The sequence below is a fragment of the Amaranthus tricolor genome, chromosome 14, assembly GCF_026212465.1.
Source record: "Amaranthus tricolor cultivar Red isolate AtriRed21 chromosome 14, ASM2621246v1, whole genome shotgun sequence".
Classification (NCBI taxonomy): Eukaryota; Viridiplantae; Streptophyta; class Magnoliopsida; order Caryophyllales; family Amaranthaceae; genus Amaranthus; species Amaranthus tricolor.
In genome coordinates, this window is record NC_080060.1 from 6,657,095 (window position 1) to 6,671,264 (window position 14,170).

At 33.1% G+C, this 14,170-nt stretch overlaps 2 protein-coding genes across 2 annotated transcripts; both read left to right on the forward strand.

Moving 5' to 3' along the window:
- Positions 1–251: 251 nt before the first annotated feature.
- On the forward strand, positions 252–4,832 carry LOC130800469 (metacaspase-1-like). Its single transcript, XM_057664017.1, has 5 exons — positions 252–680; positions 2,601–2,931; positions 3,276–3,396; positions 3,496–3,699; positions 4,471–4,832. Exons 1-5 carry the CDS (start codon positions 332–334, stop codon positions 4,528–4,530), a joined length of 1,065 nt encoding a protein of 354 aa, XP_057520000.1. The 5' UTR covers positions 252–331; the 3' UTR covers positions 4,531–4,832.
- Positions 4,833–7,654: 2,822 nt separating this feature from the next.
- Positions 7,655–14,131, forward strand: LOC130800470 (metacaspase-1-like). The gene is made up of 5 exons (XM_057664018.1): positions 7,655–8,085; positions 10,918–11,248; positions 12,123–12,243; positions 12,335–12,538; positions 13,320–14,131. Exons 1-5 carry the CDS (start codon positions 7,746–7,748, stop codon positions 13,377–13,379), a joined length of 1,056 nt encoding a protein of 351 aa, XP_057520001.1. The 5' UTR covers positions 7,655–7,745; the 3' UTR covers positions 13,380–14,131.
- Positions 14,132–14,170: the final 39 nt, after the last annotated feature.

A 14,170-nucleotide genomic window follows, 5' to 3' on the forward strand; every position in this document is an offset into this window, starting at 1 on the left:
CCCAAAAAAATGGTATTTGACGCAAAAAAAAAAAATTAATGGCATATGGTGAATTAATAATTTACCACAAACGGCACACTAACGGCAGTTGCCATTAATGGTATTCTGTGTTAACGGATGAAAACTCAATGGTATATGGTGAATTAAAACATTTTGTGTGGTATATGGTGAATTTCGAAGAAACTCAGTGGTATGAAATATCCGTTTAATATGACTTTTATTATTCTTTCGTTGACTTTCCCGCGTCTCTGATTGACACCATTTCCCCAATTCTTATATCGTCTCTCTCCCCCAATTGTTTTTGTCTTTCTGTATTCTGAGTTAATCAAAGATGCCATTGCTAGTAGACTGTTCAAACTGCAGAACTCAATTACAACTCCCACAAGGTGCCACTTCAATTTGCTGCGCAATTTGTCACGCAATTACTCGCATCGCCGCTCCTCGCGCTCTTCCTCCTCCGCTTTCCTACTACCCTCCGCCGCCGCTGCAGCCGCCGCCGCCGCGTGCTCCTTCTTTCCAAGGTGGAGTTCCGATTGGACGGAAGAAGGCGTTGATAATTGGAATCTCTTATAAACACTCTCGATTTGAGCTTAAAGGCTGTATTAATGATGCGAAATGTATGAAGTTTCTACTTGTTAATCGCTTCAAATTTCCCGAGGATGAGATTTTTATGCTTACTGGTATTATTCTTATTCCCTTTGTGGATCCTTAATTCTCATTTCTTCTATTATTAGTTTGGTAATTTCTGTGCTTCTTTTCTTAATTTTTTTGGTAATTGATTGATTTTTCTTTTCTATGTTGCTTATTTGATGTTTGACGTGTATCAGTTGAAGTTAAGGAATCTAATTTTATGAAGGACGAATTCAAAAACTTTTATATTTTATGTCCTTTTTAATAGCTACTTTCCATGTGAATTGTCGACGGTGTGTTAATTTGTTAATTTGTTTTTTCTTTTCTGCTTCTTTTTCTTTTGATTGGTGTGTTAATTTGTTTTGCTGGAAAAATTGCAGATGATTTTAGTTCATTTAATTTAGATCTTTATACATTTGAAAAATTAGATGTTTATACTCAACAGATCAAAATCATTTTTCTTTCATATGTGTGAGGTTAATAAGAGGTTAGTAGAATGCTTTAAAGAAAGGGAGAGGGAATGATCGCCGCTACAAATAGTCCACCCCATTATGGTCCGCAATACTGATCATTTAGCGACCAAAAATGTGGTGGTCAGTAATACCGACCATATAGATACTTTTGGGAGCTAAATATTTCAACACAATGTATCTTTAGTGTATTCACATTCTAAGTATCCCAAAGTTAGGCCTCCCAAGGGGAGATTTTTCCTAGGATGCCAAGTTTGTGTATCTACTCTTAAATTATTATTTTTTTTTGCATACCGACGAACCAAAAGTGGTTGGCATTCGCCATTTATACTAGCTTTTGTAGTGTGTATATATATTCATAATGGTCATAAATATACTGATCTTCAGAGAACAGATGCTCAGTCTGTTCACCATTACACAAAAGGAAAATGAAAATTACTGGTGATGAACAATACTTATTTTCCATTCAATTTGCTACATTTTTTGTAACTATATAAATTTAGCAAACTTGATGGTACTTCCTTAACAATATGTGTCATATGACATGTACTCATAACCGTCGCCACCATTTATCACCACCTTAAGAACAAGTTATAAGTTTGGTTTGTTGTGAAGTTGTGGTGAATCCATATTTTTTATTTCTGTGTCCAAGAATACAATAGCTTAGTTCGTAACATCAGGGAGGATTTTTGAACTAGTGAGTTTGGATTTCAGATTCATTTTGCTAAATATAATTGTGTATTATTTTCCTTTTTAATGAAAAACAAGGAGAACCTAGCCTTCAGTTGTTGACGTGATACCTTATGATGACTCCAAAACATTTTTAGTATTACGAAAGCCAAACCTACCATGAGCGTGCATTAGAATTTGAGAGGAGTGTTTCCCTTGGGATGTGAGTCTTTCGGCAAGGTGCCGCGAGGTATCAAGAAGCATCAATTTTCTAGTAAAACAACTAGGTAGCGTATTATGTTTAATGCACTTTTGAGCTTTACCGTGCATATATTATGTGTTTGCAAGATTGTAAGTGTAGTATAATCTAATATACATATCTAATAGTAAGTGAAGACTAAAGAGTATGTTTAAGAATTTTCAAAGTTGATGTTTTGAGCTAAAATAAGTTCTATCTCAACCATTCAGAACCACAGGAGGAAGATCATATGATGGAGGGTCCACATATTTATACCTAAGCAGGCTTGACTTTTTCGAAGGGATTTTTTTTGTTCTATATATCTATATCTCTTTGATAGCAAGTTTTATTTGTCCCATGTTTTCTGTTCTCAACTAAACTGGCATTTCATTTGATAACATCTAAACCCCAAGACATAAAGCTACCCCCTGCACCATTTTCGTTTTTTTTCTGTGTTAAGAAAAACGATTGAGTTCAAAAGTAAAATTAAATGGCTGGGAGCTCATATCAGCAGTTAATTTACAAGAAACTAATAAGACCAACTTATGCTGACAATACAAAATCTAATTTTCCTTTTGTAAGCAAATTTGCAGAAGAAGAGAGAAACCCTTACAAGATTCCTACCATAGAGAATATCAGGATAGGAATGGCTTGGCTCGTAGCAGGATGTCGACCAGGTGACTCGCTAGTATTTCACTACTCTGGGCATGGTTCACAACAAAGGAACTATAATGGAGATGAAGTGGATGGCTTTGATGAAACTCTCTGCCCCTTGGACTTTGAAACCAGAGGGATGATTGTAGATGATGAGATTAATGAAACGATTGTTAGGCCTCTTTCTCGTGGTGCGAAACTTCATGCAATAATCGATGCTTGCCACAGCGGTACTATGTTGGACCTGCCATTTCTTTGTAGGATGAATGGGTTAGTCATTCTACACTTGGAAGATATCTAAATGTTTCAGTTTACTACCCATTTTCTTCGGTTACAAAAATACCAGTCCATCTTTATTTGGAAACATCAATATTTATTTTGTGGTTTCAAATCATCAGTTCATTGTTGTTGCTCTGAATGACAGTTATGTTCTGTATAATGGGCCATTTAGAGAGAAGCAGTACTTGGGTCACACAAGTAGAAATTAGGTGGTTTACTCTAAAGAACTGAACTTATGGATTGTAAACAGACTTGTGGATGTCTTGATACGTTATAAGCTATAAAATGAAGACCAGTGTAATTATTCCTGTATTTTAACAAGTTTATTATGGCAGGAGTGGGCAATATGTGTGGGAGGATCATCGCCCTAGGTCAGGTCGATGGAAAGGAACCAATGGTGGGGAAGTTATTTCCTTTAGTGGCTGTGACGATAATCAAACATCTGCTGATACTTCGGTAATAAGCTATAAAATGACGACCAGTGTAAATATTAGCTAGTAAAGGAGATTGAAGTTTCTTTCTAACTTTACTGAACTACGGGTTTGCATTGTACAGGCTTTATCAAAAGTGACGTCAACTGGAGCAATGACTTACTGCTTCATCCAGGCAATTGAACGAGGACAAGCGAGTACTTACGGGAGCTTGCTCAATGCCATGCGGGCTTCCATCCGCAATACTAGCAGTGCTGTCGGGGGTGGTACTGTTTCCTCTCTACTTACGATGCTTTTGACTGGAGGAAGTGGTATTGGATTGAAACAGGTACTGGTTTACTCTATTACTTTCCCATGTCACAAAGATAGGGAAAAAAAAAGGATATTTGAAGCCTATTATTTAGGAACTCCTCATGTGGTAACTTACAAAGTAGAAGAGTCTTGAGTAAAATATGAGTTAGGGTGAGTATGGCTAATGACTTTTCAGTTGGCTTTCGGCATTTTGGTTGATTAAATAACCAAGTAAAGTGTCGGGTAAAATAAAAGATTACCATGAGTAGCTTTTACATTGTCATTTAGCTTTTTGACTCATAGTACCAAAAAAACCAACACGTACCTAATAACTTCTTTTACATATACCTTCATAATTGTTGAGTTAAAAGCCAATATTTAGCTAGTCAACCTAACTAACAGCCAACAGCTAACGGTCAACGGTTAACTGTCATTCATCAAATACACTAATACTCCCTCCTATTCAACTTATGTGTCCCATTTTCTTTTATGGTCAAGTCACATTAATTGTTCCATTTCTATTTTTGGTATGGATTTTTGACTTTTATGCCCTTAGTAGCTATATCTATTTTCAATTATACCCTCCATTACCCATACTAATTTTCCTCCCTTACATTAAAAACCCATAATACCACTCTCTTTCCTACCCTTAGGGTTCCATTTTTAACTCTTCTTAAAATCCGTGAAAAGTCAAATGGGACTCCTAAGATGAATAGGAGGGAGTAGTATTTAGTAAATGAAAAATGACAGAAAAAGAATGTCAAGGAATTCAAGTATTGGAGTCTTACAACAGTGTTTTTCCTTGCAGGAACCGCAGTTGACTGCCAATGAAGTATTTGATGTGTACACAAAACCGTTTTCACTATAACAAGTATGTAGCTGCTCCATTTTTGCGATAATCAGATCTGTACCTAATTTTTCTACGGTTCCTTTATAATGGATACCATTGCTGGTGAATATGATCATATATTTTTATATAGATATAAGATCAAATAAGAGTGGTACTTAAAATAAGAATGATAAGAAAAAAATTTTACTCATTATTTATACAAAAAGGATAATATGTTACAAACTAGGAACATTCTTCAGATTTATTACATAATAACTTTTCTGTGTACATAGTCATTTTTACTAAATATTTTTGGGTTGATCATAACCTTAGATTTTTTTTATCTTATTGAAATCAAAGGTGTATAATACTTATCCTTCTTATTTTAAACACCTTTCTTATTGAATCTCATATATATATATATATATATATATATATATATGTATATATATATATATATGAAAACAAATTCAAAAATCTATTGTTGTAACCCTGAATCCTAAAATAATTATCATATTCAATTGTATTTTGTGAGATTTCTGGGTAGAAAATGTTAAATTCATAGCAACGCAAACCAAGTACTGACAGTAACCTATAATAAGCATTAGATAGAATATAATGTGAAGTAGAAAATCAGGAAATTCTAGTTTGAATGAGACAACACTCCCACGTTGCATGTGTTCTACATTCTCAAAGGTTTTAGCCTTTTAGTATATGAACAAAGCCAATTTTGAAAGGAGTCTTGCAAGGTAGTCTTTTACTAGACTGTAATTTTAGTAATGTGGGGCAAATGACAAGTCTTGTATGCTATCTTGACATATAATTCATTACGAATTTTTTATTTTTTGTTAGTTAATAATAACATGTCAACTCACCATGCAACAATATTAGAATAACTATGATAAATATTGTTAAGTATAAATCTAAGCTTGAGGAATATAGGAATATAGTATAATCATACAATTTAATAAAAGTATTGGAAAATAACACATGACTATTTCTTAGAGTTACAATTTAATAAAAAAATAGAAAATAATACATGTTGATTTCATAGAGTTTTGCCAAACAGAAGTATTAATCTAATCATACATTATAATAAAAAAACTGGAAAATAACACATGCAATTTCATAGAGTTTAGTGAAATATAAAAGTATCAATTTAATAGGACTATAATTGATCATGTGCATGACAATTTATTTTCCTAAACCATACAATTTAATAAAAGAATTGAAAATAACACATGGTGATTTTTTAGAGTTTTGCTAAATCAAACAATTTAAAAAAGAACTGAAAAACAACACGTTACGATTTCTTGGAGTTTTGTCAAATATAAAAGTATTAATTTAATTGGACTATAATTGATTGTGTGCATGACAATTTATTTTACTAAATCATACAATTAAATAAAAAACTGGAAATAAGAGTTTTGCCAAATCATACAATTTATTTATACTTAAATTAAATAAATTAGAGAATATAATATCATATGTCTATATATATCAATGCTCGTGCATTCCACGAATTTTTACTCTAGTAAAAGTATAAAACTAAGTCCAAAAAAAACATAAAACTGTGAAGAATCGTGTAATGTGTATGATTCTTAAAAAATTTAAAAAAACAAAAAACACAAAATCACAATCTTACACCAAAACTTAAAATACAGGAAATGTTTACACACACTTCAAATATAAAAGGTAATAACTTCATCTGTTTCATTAACATATGTTTGATTGCCCTGAATTATTTGTATTTTCAACATCATCAAATGACTTTCCTTCTTTGAAATTTATCTTAATCCACACCTTCAATATGGTCTCAACTTGATTTTTAAGATTAAGGTTCTAATGTTGTTATTACACATAAATTAATATGGACTATACTGCATTGGAGACCTCATTCTCAAAATGTTTTTTGAAGAAAATAATTATCTTCAATGTTATTTTTTATTCCATTCAAATATATAACAAATGTACATTGAAGGAGTAATAAATATTGCAATAATAAATTGTTTATAAGGAGATATTATATTTACAATATATGAAAAATGCATCGTGTACAAGGCGAATGGCTTAAATGAAGAGCAGTTATTGCCTATTGGATTGTTGTATGATAAGAAGTTTTTGTCTAAATTAAAAAGGTAAATTATATCGGGTAGCAGTAAGGTCCGCCTTGTTATATAGGAGGGAATGTTGGCTCAATTAAGAAAACCCATGAGAGAAAAATAAAAGTTACGGAGATGCGTATGCTATCGGCCACACAAGGATGGATAGGATCAGGAATGAGGCTATTAGAGTGATACTAAGGATTGCTTCGATTTCTGCAAAGTTGTGCGAAGATAGATTGAGGTTGTATGGTCATGTGCAAAGAAAAGTAGCAATTCACCAGTAAGAAGAATAAAAAGCATTACAATTGATGGTAAAATAAAGGTCAAATTAAGCGTATACCTTTCATCAAAAATAAATTATTATGACGGACGATCTCTTTAAGAGACACGTCCATTTAGGCTGGTCCAATATATTATTAAAAAATTAACAAATGCGCGCTTTATTACCTGTGTTAACCTAATTAGAGTTGGTGTTTTAACATATTAAAGTTGGTATTTTAACCTATTTGAGATGGTATCTTAAGCTATTAAAATTGGTATGTTATTTTATTTGGAGTTGGTGTTTTTAATATACTAAATTGTTAATGTATTAAAATTGGTAATTTAACATAGGGAAATTTGCAAAGAAACACCTTTTAAAACCCCTTTTTTTGTAAAGAAACATCTTTTATAATTTTTTTTTGTAAAAAAACACTTTTTAAGAGACTTTTTTTTTAAAAAAAAACACCTTAAATCAGTTTTTTTCGGTGACTTTTGTCAACTTTCTGGCGTTGACTATGCCATTTGAGCTCAAAAGTCAACGCCGGAAAGTTGACAAATTGCATAGTCAACGCCGGAAAGTTGACAAAAGTCACCGGAAACTGATTTAAGGTGTTTTTTTTTAATAAAAAGTCTCTTAAAAGGTGTTTTTTTACAAAAAAAAATTATAAAAGGTGTTTCTTTACAAAAAAAAGGGTTTTAAAATGTGTTTCTTTGCAAATTTCTCTTTAACATATTAAAGTTGGTATTTCAAGTCATTGTCGAATTCTATTACGACTTTTCAATTATTATTTCGTTGACTTTCCCGCGTCTCGGATTGACACCCATTCCACTCTTCTTCTATGGTCTCTCTCCCCCATATTTTTTTCCTGTGTTTTGAGTTAATCAAAGATGTCATTGCTAGTAAACTGTTCAAACTGCAGAATTCCATTAGAAATCTCACAATGTGCTACTTTGATTCGCTGCGTAATTTGCAACGGAATTACTCGCATCGCCGCTCCTCGCGCTCTTCCTCCTCCGCATTCCTACTACTCTCCGTCGCCGTCGCCGCAACGTGCTCCTTCTTTTCAAGGTGGAGCTTGGACTGGAAGGAAGAAGGCGTTGATAATTGGAATCTCTTATAAATACTCTCGATCGGAGCTTAAAGGCTGTATTAATGATGCTAAGTGTATGAAGTTTCTACTTGTTAATCGCTTCAAATTTCCCGACGATGAGATTCTTATGCTTACTGGTATTGTTTATTCCCTTTATGGATCCTTAATTCTCTTGTGTTTCTTTTTCTTTTCTGTTTTTTTATAAATTGATAATGATTGATTTTTCTTTTCTGTTGCTTATTTGATGTATCGATCGGTTGAGGTTATGGAATCTAATTTTAGGAAGGTCGATTTAGAAATTTAATTTTATGTCCTTTTTTAATAGTTACCTTCCATATGAACTGTCGATTGTGATGGTGAAAGTAAACCTTTTTCCTTTTGATTGGTAGATTAATTTGTTTTGGGATATTTCAATTGGTAGCATTTAATTTTCATGAAAATTTCATATGGTAGCATCCAGTTTATGCACAAACTAATTGTCGTAGTATTTTCCGTTAAATTCTTATTAAATTCCGTTTAATTCATCATTTTGTAAGTTTTTTCCACATGGTAACATCCAGTTTTTGTTTAATTCACAATTTTAACGTTTAATTCATCAATTTAATGTTTAATTCACCGTTTAATTCATTAACCCCTATAAATGTTCTAATAATTTTGTTTTCATTCAAATTGTTGGCATTATAAAGTTCAAAAGGTAAGTAGCCAAGCACTAATACTAATACATATTTACTTCAAGCAAAATTAGAGATAATTCTAATAATAAAAGCAAGTATTTTCCTGCTAAAAAAGATTTGCTACAAAAAAGTTAACTATTTATTTATCTTTTTCTTTACAATTTATATAAAAAAAATGTATAAACCAATATTACAAAAAGCTAATGATTAACGCCGTTAACAAACAGGAAGATGGCAAGTAGGATTTGGTGTTGATGAAGACGATGGGGAACCAGTGTTCATAACCTCTAACAAAACCTTAGCCTTTTGTTGTATCCACTTGTGCATCATTTTATTATTATTATTAGAATTATCTCTAATTTTGTTTCAAGTAAATATGTATTAATATTAGTGCTTAGCTACTTACCTTTTGAACTTTATAATGCCAACAATTTGAATGAAAATAAAATTATTACAATATTTATGGACGTTAATAAATTAAGCGGTGAGTTAAATATTAAATTGGTGAACTAAACGTTAAAATTGTGAATTAAACAAAAAGTGGATGCTACCATGTGGAAAAAACTTACAAAATGATGAATTAAACGGAATTTAACAACAAATTAACGGAAAATGCTACGGCAATTAGTTTATGCATAAACTGGATGCTACCATGTGGAATCTTCTTAAAAAAGTGCTACCACTGACATTTTATGAAAATTGAATGCTATCATGTGAAATTTCCCATTTGTTTTGCTAGAAAAATACAAACGATTTTAGTTCATTTAATTTAGATCTTTATACATATGAAAAATTAGATGTTTATACACTACACATCAAAATCATTTTTCTTTCACAAATGTGTGAGGTTAACAAGAGGTTTTAGTAGAATGCTTCAGAGAAATGGGGGAGGGAATGATCGCCACTACAAAAAAGCTCCAGGCCTCCACCCGATTATGGTCGGCAATACTGATTAGTGATTATTTAGCGACCAACAATGTGGTGGTCAGTAATACCGACCATATAGATTCTCTTGGGAGCTAGATATTTCAACATAATGTATCGCTTTAGTGTATTCATATTCTAAAATTATCACAAAGCTAGGCTTTCCAAGGGGAGATTTTTCTAGGATGGGGGCCTCTATGTGAAGTTTGTGATTTATCTACTCTAATTTTTTTTGCAACAAAACAACCGAGTACAAAAAATTAGCAAAGACACTTATACTGACGAACCAAAAGTGGTTGGCATTCGCCTATCGTGTATCAATATCCATAATCGTTATAAATCTACTGATCTACAGAGAACAAATGCTCTCAGTCTGTTCACATTATAGAAAAGGAAAATGAAAATTACTGTTGATTTAACAATATTTCTTTCTAATTGAATTTGCTACATTGTTAACTATATGAATTTAGCAAACTTGATGGGACTTCCTTTACAATATGAGTCATATAACACATCTCATAGCTATCACCACCTAACGAACAAGAAACAAGTTATAAGTTTGGTTTGTTGGGAAGGGATGAATCCACATTTTTTTATTTCCTTGATCCAAGAGTTTAATAGCTTAGTTTGTGACATCAGGGAGGATTTTAGAACTAATGAGTTTGGGTTTTATTCAAATTCATTTTGCTAAATTCAAATTTGTATTATTTTCCCTTTTAATGAAGTAAAGGAGAACCTAGCCTTCAGTTGTTTACGTGATATCTTATGATGATTCCAAAACATTTTTAGTATTACGAAAAGCCAAACCTACCATGAGCATGCATTAGAATTTGAGAGGCGTGTTTTCCTTGGGATGTGAGTCTTTCGGCAAGGTGTCACGAGGTATCATGAAGCATCATTTTTCTAATAAAACAACAAAGTAGCGTATTATTTTTAATTGTTTATAGGATGTAGATGTTGGGCACTTTTATGCTTTACCGTGCATATATCATGTATTTGCAAGATTGTAAGGGAAGAGTATATTTAAGAAACTTTACAGTTGATGTTTTGAGCTAAAATAATTTCGTTTTCGTTTAGTTCTAACTTCTAACTCAATCATTCAAAACCGGAGGAAGATCATACGATGGAGGGTCCACATATTTATACCTAAGTGGGCTTGAATTTTTAGAATTTTTTTTTTTGGTTCTATATATTTATATCTCCTTGATAGCAAGCTTCATTTTTTTCTTTGTGATAAGATAACGAGTGAGTTCAAAAGTAAAATTAAATGGCTGGGAGCTCATATCAGCAATTACCTTACAATAAACCAATATGAGCCAATTTATGCTGACAGTACACAATCTAATTTCCCTTCTGTAAGGTAATTTGCAGAAGAAGAGGAAGGCCCTTACAGGATTCCTACCATACAGAATATCAGGATGGGAATGGCTTGGCTTGTAGCAGGATGTCGACCAGGTGACTCGCTAGTATTCTACTACTCTGGGCATGGTTCACAACAAAGGAACTATAATGGAGATGAAGTGGATGGCTTTGATGAAACCCTCTGCCCCTTGGACTTTGAAACCAGAGGGATGATTGTAGATGATGAGATTAATGAAACGATTGTTAGGCCTCTTCCTTGTGGTGCAAAACTTCATGCAATAATCGATGCTTGCCACAGCGGTACTATGTTGGACCTGCCATTTCTTTGCAGAATGAATGGGTTAGTCATTCTACACTTGGAAGATATCTAGATGTTTCAGTTTACTACCCATTTTCTTCGGTTACAAAAATACCAGTCCATCTTTATTTGGAAACATCAATATTTTTTTGTGCTTTCAAATCATCAGTTTATTATTGTTGCTTTAAATGACAGTTGTTGTCCGACAACGGAAGCAACGATCCAAAAAACAATAATAAAACAATAAGAAATTCAATGCAAACAACAAGAAATAACACTAGAGATTTAACGTGGTTCACTATCAATGTAATAGCTACATCCACCGGCACCGAGAACGAACAATTTCAATATGAACTGCAGAAAATTACAAGATGAATCAAGTTTATACTCACAAACTACAATGGCTCAATGTTTGTGTCACTCTATTTTGTGGCTTGAAACCCTAGCTCTAAATGAGGGGTATTTATAGTATTCTCCCAAAATAAAGAAACTTGGGCTCCAAGCTAAAACCAAAACCGTCAAAAGCAAAGAAAAACGGCCAAACCGCTTCAGCCGCAAAAGTCTTGCGACTCGCGACGCACCAACATTCCAAAACAGAATGTTCTCCGCGCCCCGCGCACTCACTATTCTCCAAAACAGTAGCTTCTCCGCGCCCCGCACCCTTTTGACCGATCTCTTGATTCATCTTCTTCAATGGTGCTACTAGTTAGAGTCACCATATTCAACAGTTTTGTTCTGTATAATGGGCCATTTAGAGAGTACCAGTATTTTGGTCATACAAGTAGAATAGGTGGTTTACTCTAAAGAACAGAACTTATGGATTGTATACAAACTTGTGGATGTCTTGATATGTTTTTAGCTATAAAATGAAGACCAGTGTAATTATTCCTGTATTTTAACAAGTTGATTATGGCAGGAGTGGGCAATATGTGTGGGAGGATCATCGCCCTAGGTCAGGTCGATGGAAAGGAACCAATGGTGGGGAAGTTATTTCCTTTAGTGGCTGTGACGATAATCAAACATCTGCTGATACTTCGGTAATAAGCTATAAAATGAAAAATATTAGCGAGTAAAGGAGATTGAAGTTTTTTTTCTAACTTTAGTGAACTACGGGTTTGCATTGTACAGGCTTTATCAAGAGTGACGTTAACTGGAGCAATGACTTACTGCTTCATCCAGGCAATTGAACGCGGACAAGCGAGTACTTACGGGAGCTTGCTCAATGCCATGCGGGCTTCCATCCCCAACACTGGCAGTGGTGTTGGAGGCGGTACTGTTACCTCCCTAAATACTATGCCTTTGACTGGAGGAAGTGGTATTGGATTGAAACAGGTACCGGTATATTCTGTATTTCTTTTACGGCCCTTTTGATTACTTGTACTAAATGGTGGTAATGAGAATAATTTAGATTGTAAATTTTCATCAAAAGTTCTATATCATTCCCATAGTAATGAAACTTTGATCACAAAAAAGTTTTTTTTTTTTACAAATTTTCATTAGTACCTAATACCACTCTCCCAATGGTAATACCTTAGAATGAATTTTATGAAGAAAATGAGATGATTGAAGTTGGACAAGCATGACCATCAAGGTAACCAAGAGATTTTTCAACCAAAATTACACTAGTTTTTCATTCCAATTACCACCGTTTATTACCACCTACTATTTGGAGCCTACTATTTAGGAACTCCACATGTGGTAACTTGCAAAGTAAAAAGAGTTCTGAGGAAAAGAGATATGGTGAGTATGGCAAATGGCTTTTCAGTTGGCTTTCTACGCTTTGGTTAAATAATCAAATAAAGTGTAAGGTAAAGGACTTTTAAAGCAAAGTAAAAAATTATTATGAGTAGCTTTTACATTGGCATTTGAGTTTTAGAGCCACATTTACAGTAAAAAAGCCAACACCTAGTAATTATTTTACCAAAATATCTTCATAACAGTTAGGTTAAACAACTCACAATAAAGCTAATATTCAGCTGATCAAACTAGCAAACAACCAACAATCATTTACCAAATATACTAATAGGAGTAGTATATAGTAAATGAAAAAAGACAAAAAAGAATGTCAAGGAATTCAAGTATTGGAGTCTTACAACAGCGTTTTTCCTCGCAGGAACCACAATTGACTGCCAATGAAGTATTTGATGTATACACAAAACCGTTTTCACTATAACAAGTATGTAGCTGCTCCATTTTTGCGATAATCAGATCTGTACCTGATTTTTCTGCGGTTCCTTTATAATGGATACCATTGCTAGTGAATATGTTAATATATATGTATTATACTTTTTTGGGAAACAAATTCCAAAATCTATTGTTGCAATTCTAAATCCTAAAGTGATTTTCATATCCAATTGTATTTTGTGAGATTTCAGGTTAGAAATGTTAAATTCATAGCCACACAAATCAAATACTGACGGCAACCTATAAGCATTAGATAGAATGTAATGTGAAGTAGAAAATAAGAAAATTCTAGTTTGAATGAGACAACACTCCCACCTTGCATGTGTTCTACATTCTCAAGGTTTTAGCCTTTTACAAGACTGTGATTCAAGTAAAGTGGGGCAAATGACAAGTCTTGTAAGCTATCTTTACATAAAACTCATTACAATTTTTCTGATTTTTCTTAGCCAATAACTTGTCAACTCATCATACAAGAATATTAGAATTTAAGAACAAATATGACAAATAATCTAAAGTATAAACCTAAGTCTGATGAGTCTAAGAATAACGTATAACAAAAGTATAAAACTGAGTTCGAAGAAAAAGCATATAATTACGGAGAATCATGTATCGCATGAGTCTAAATAATAATTAAAAAAATAGATAAAAATTAGTGAGATACTAGTATGACGGAATCTGAAAAATTGGGGTTTAGATCTTAGAATATTTACACCGTAACTATCCTCGCAACAACTTTCTTGGGGGGAGTGCCAATATGCACAACTTTTTTCTCATGAATGA

Coding starts and splice junctions, on each gene's coding strand:
- LOC130800469 (XM_057664017.1), top strand. CDS start 332: ATGCCATTGCTAGTAGACTGTTCAAACTGCAGAACTCAATTACAACTC. Junction 2,932..3,275: donor TTTCTTTGTAGGATGAATGG/GTTAGTCATTCT, acceptor TTATTATGGCAG/GAGTGGGCAATATGTGTGGG. Junction 3,700..4,470: donor GTGGTATTGGATTGAAACAG/GTACTGGTTTAC, acceptor TTTTCCTTGCAG/GAACCGCAGTTGACTGCCAA.
- LOC130800470 (XM_057664018.1), top strand. CDS start 7,746: ATGTCATTGCTAGTAAACTGTTCAAACTGCAGAATTCCATTAGAAATC. Junction 8,086..10,917: donor TGAGATTCTTATGCTTACTG/GTATTGTTTATT, acceptor GGTAATTTGCAG/AAGAAGAGGAAGGCCCTTAC. Junction 12,244..12,334: donor AAACATCTGCTGATACTTCG/GTAATAAGCTAT, acceptor TGCATTGTACAG/GCTTTATCAAGAGTGACGTT.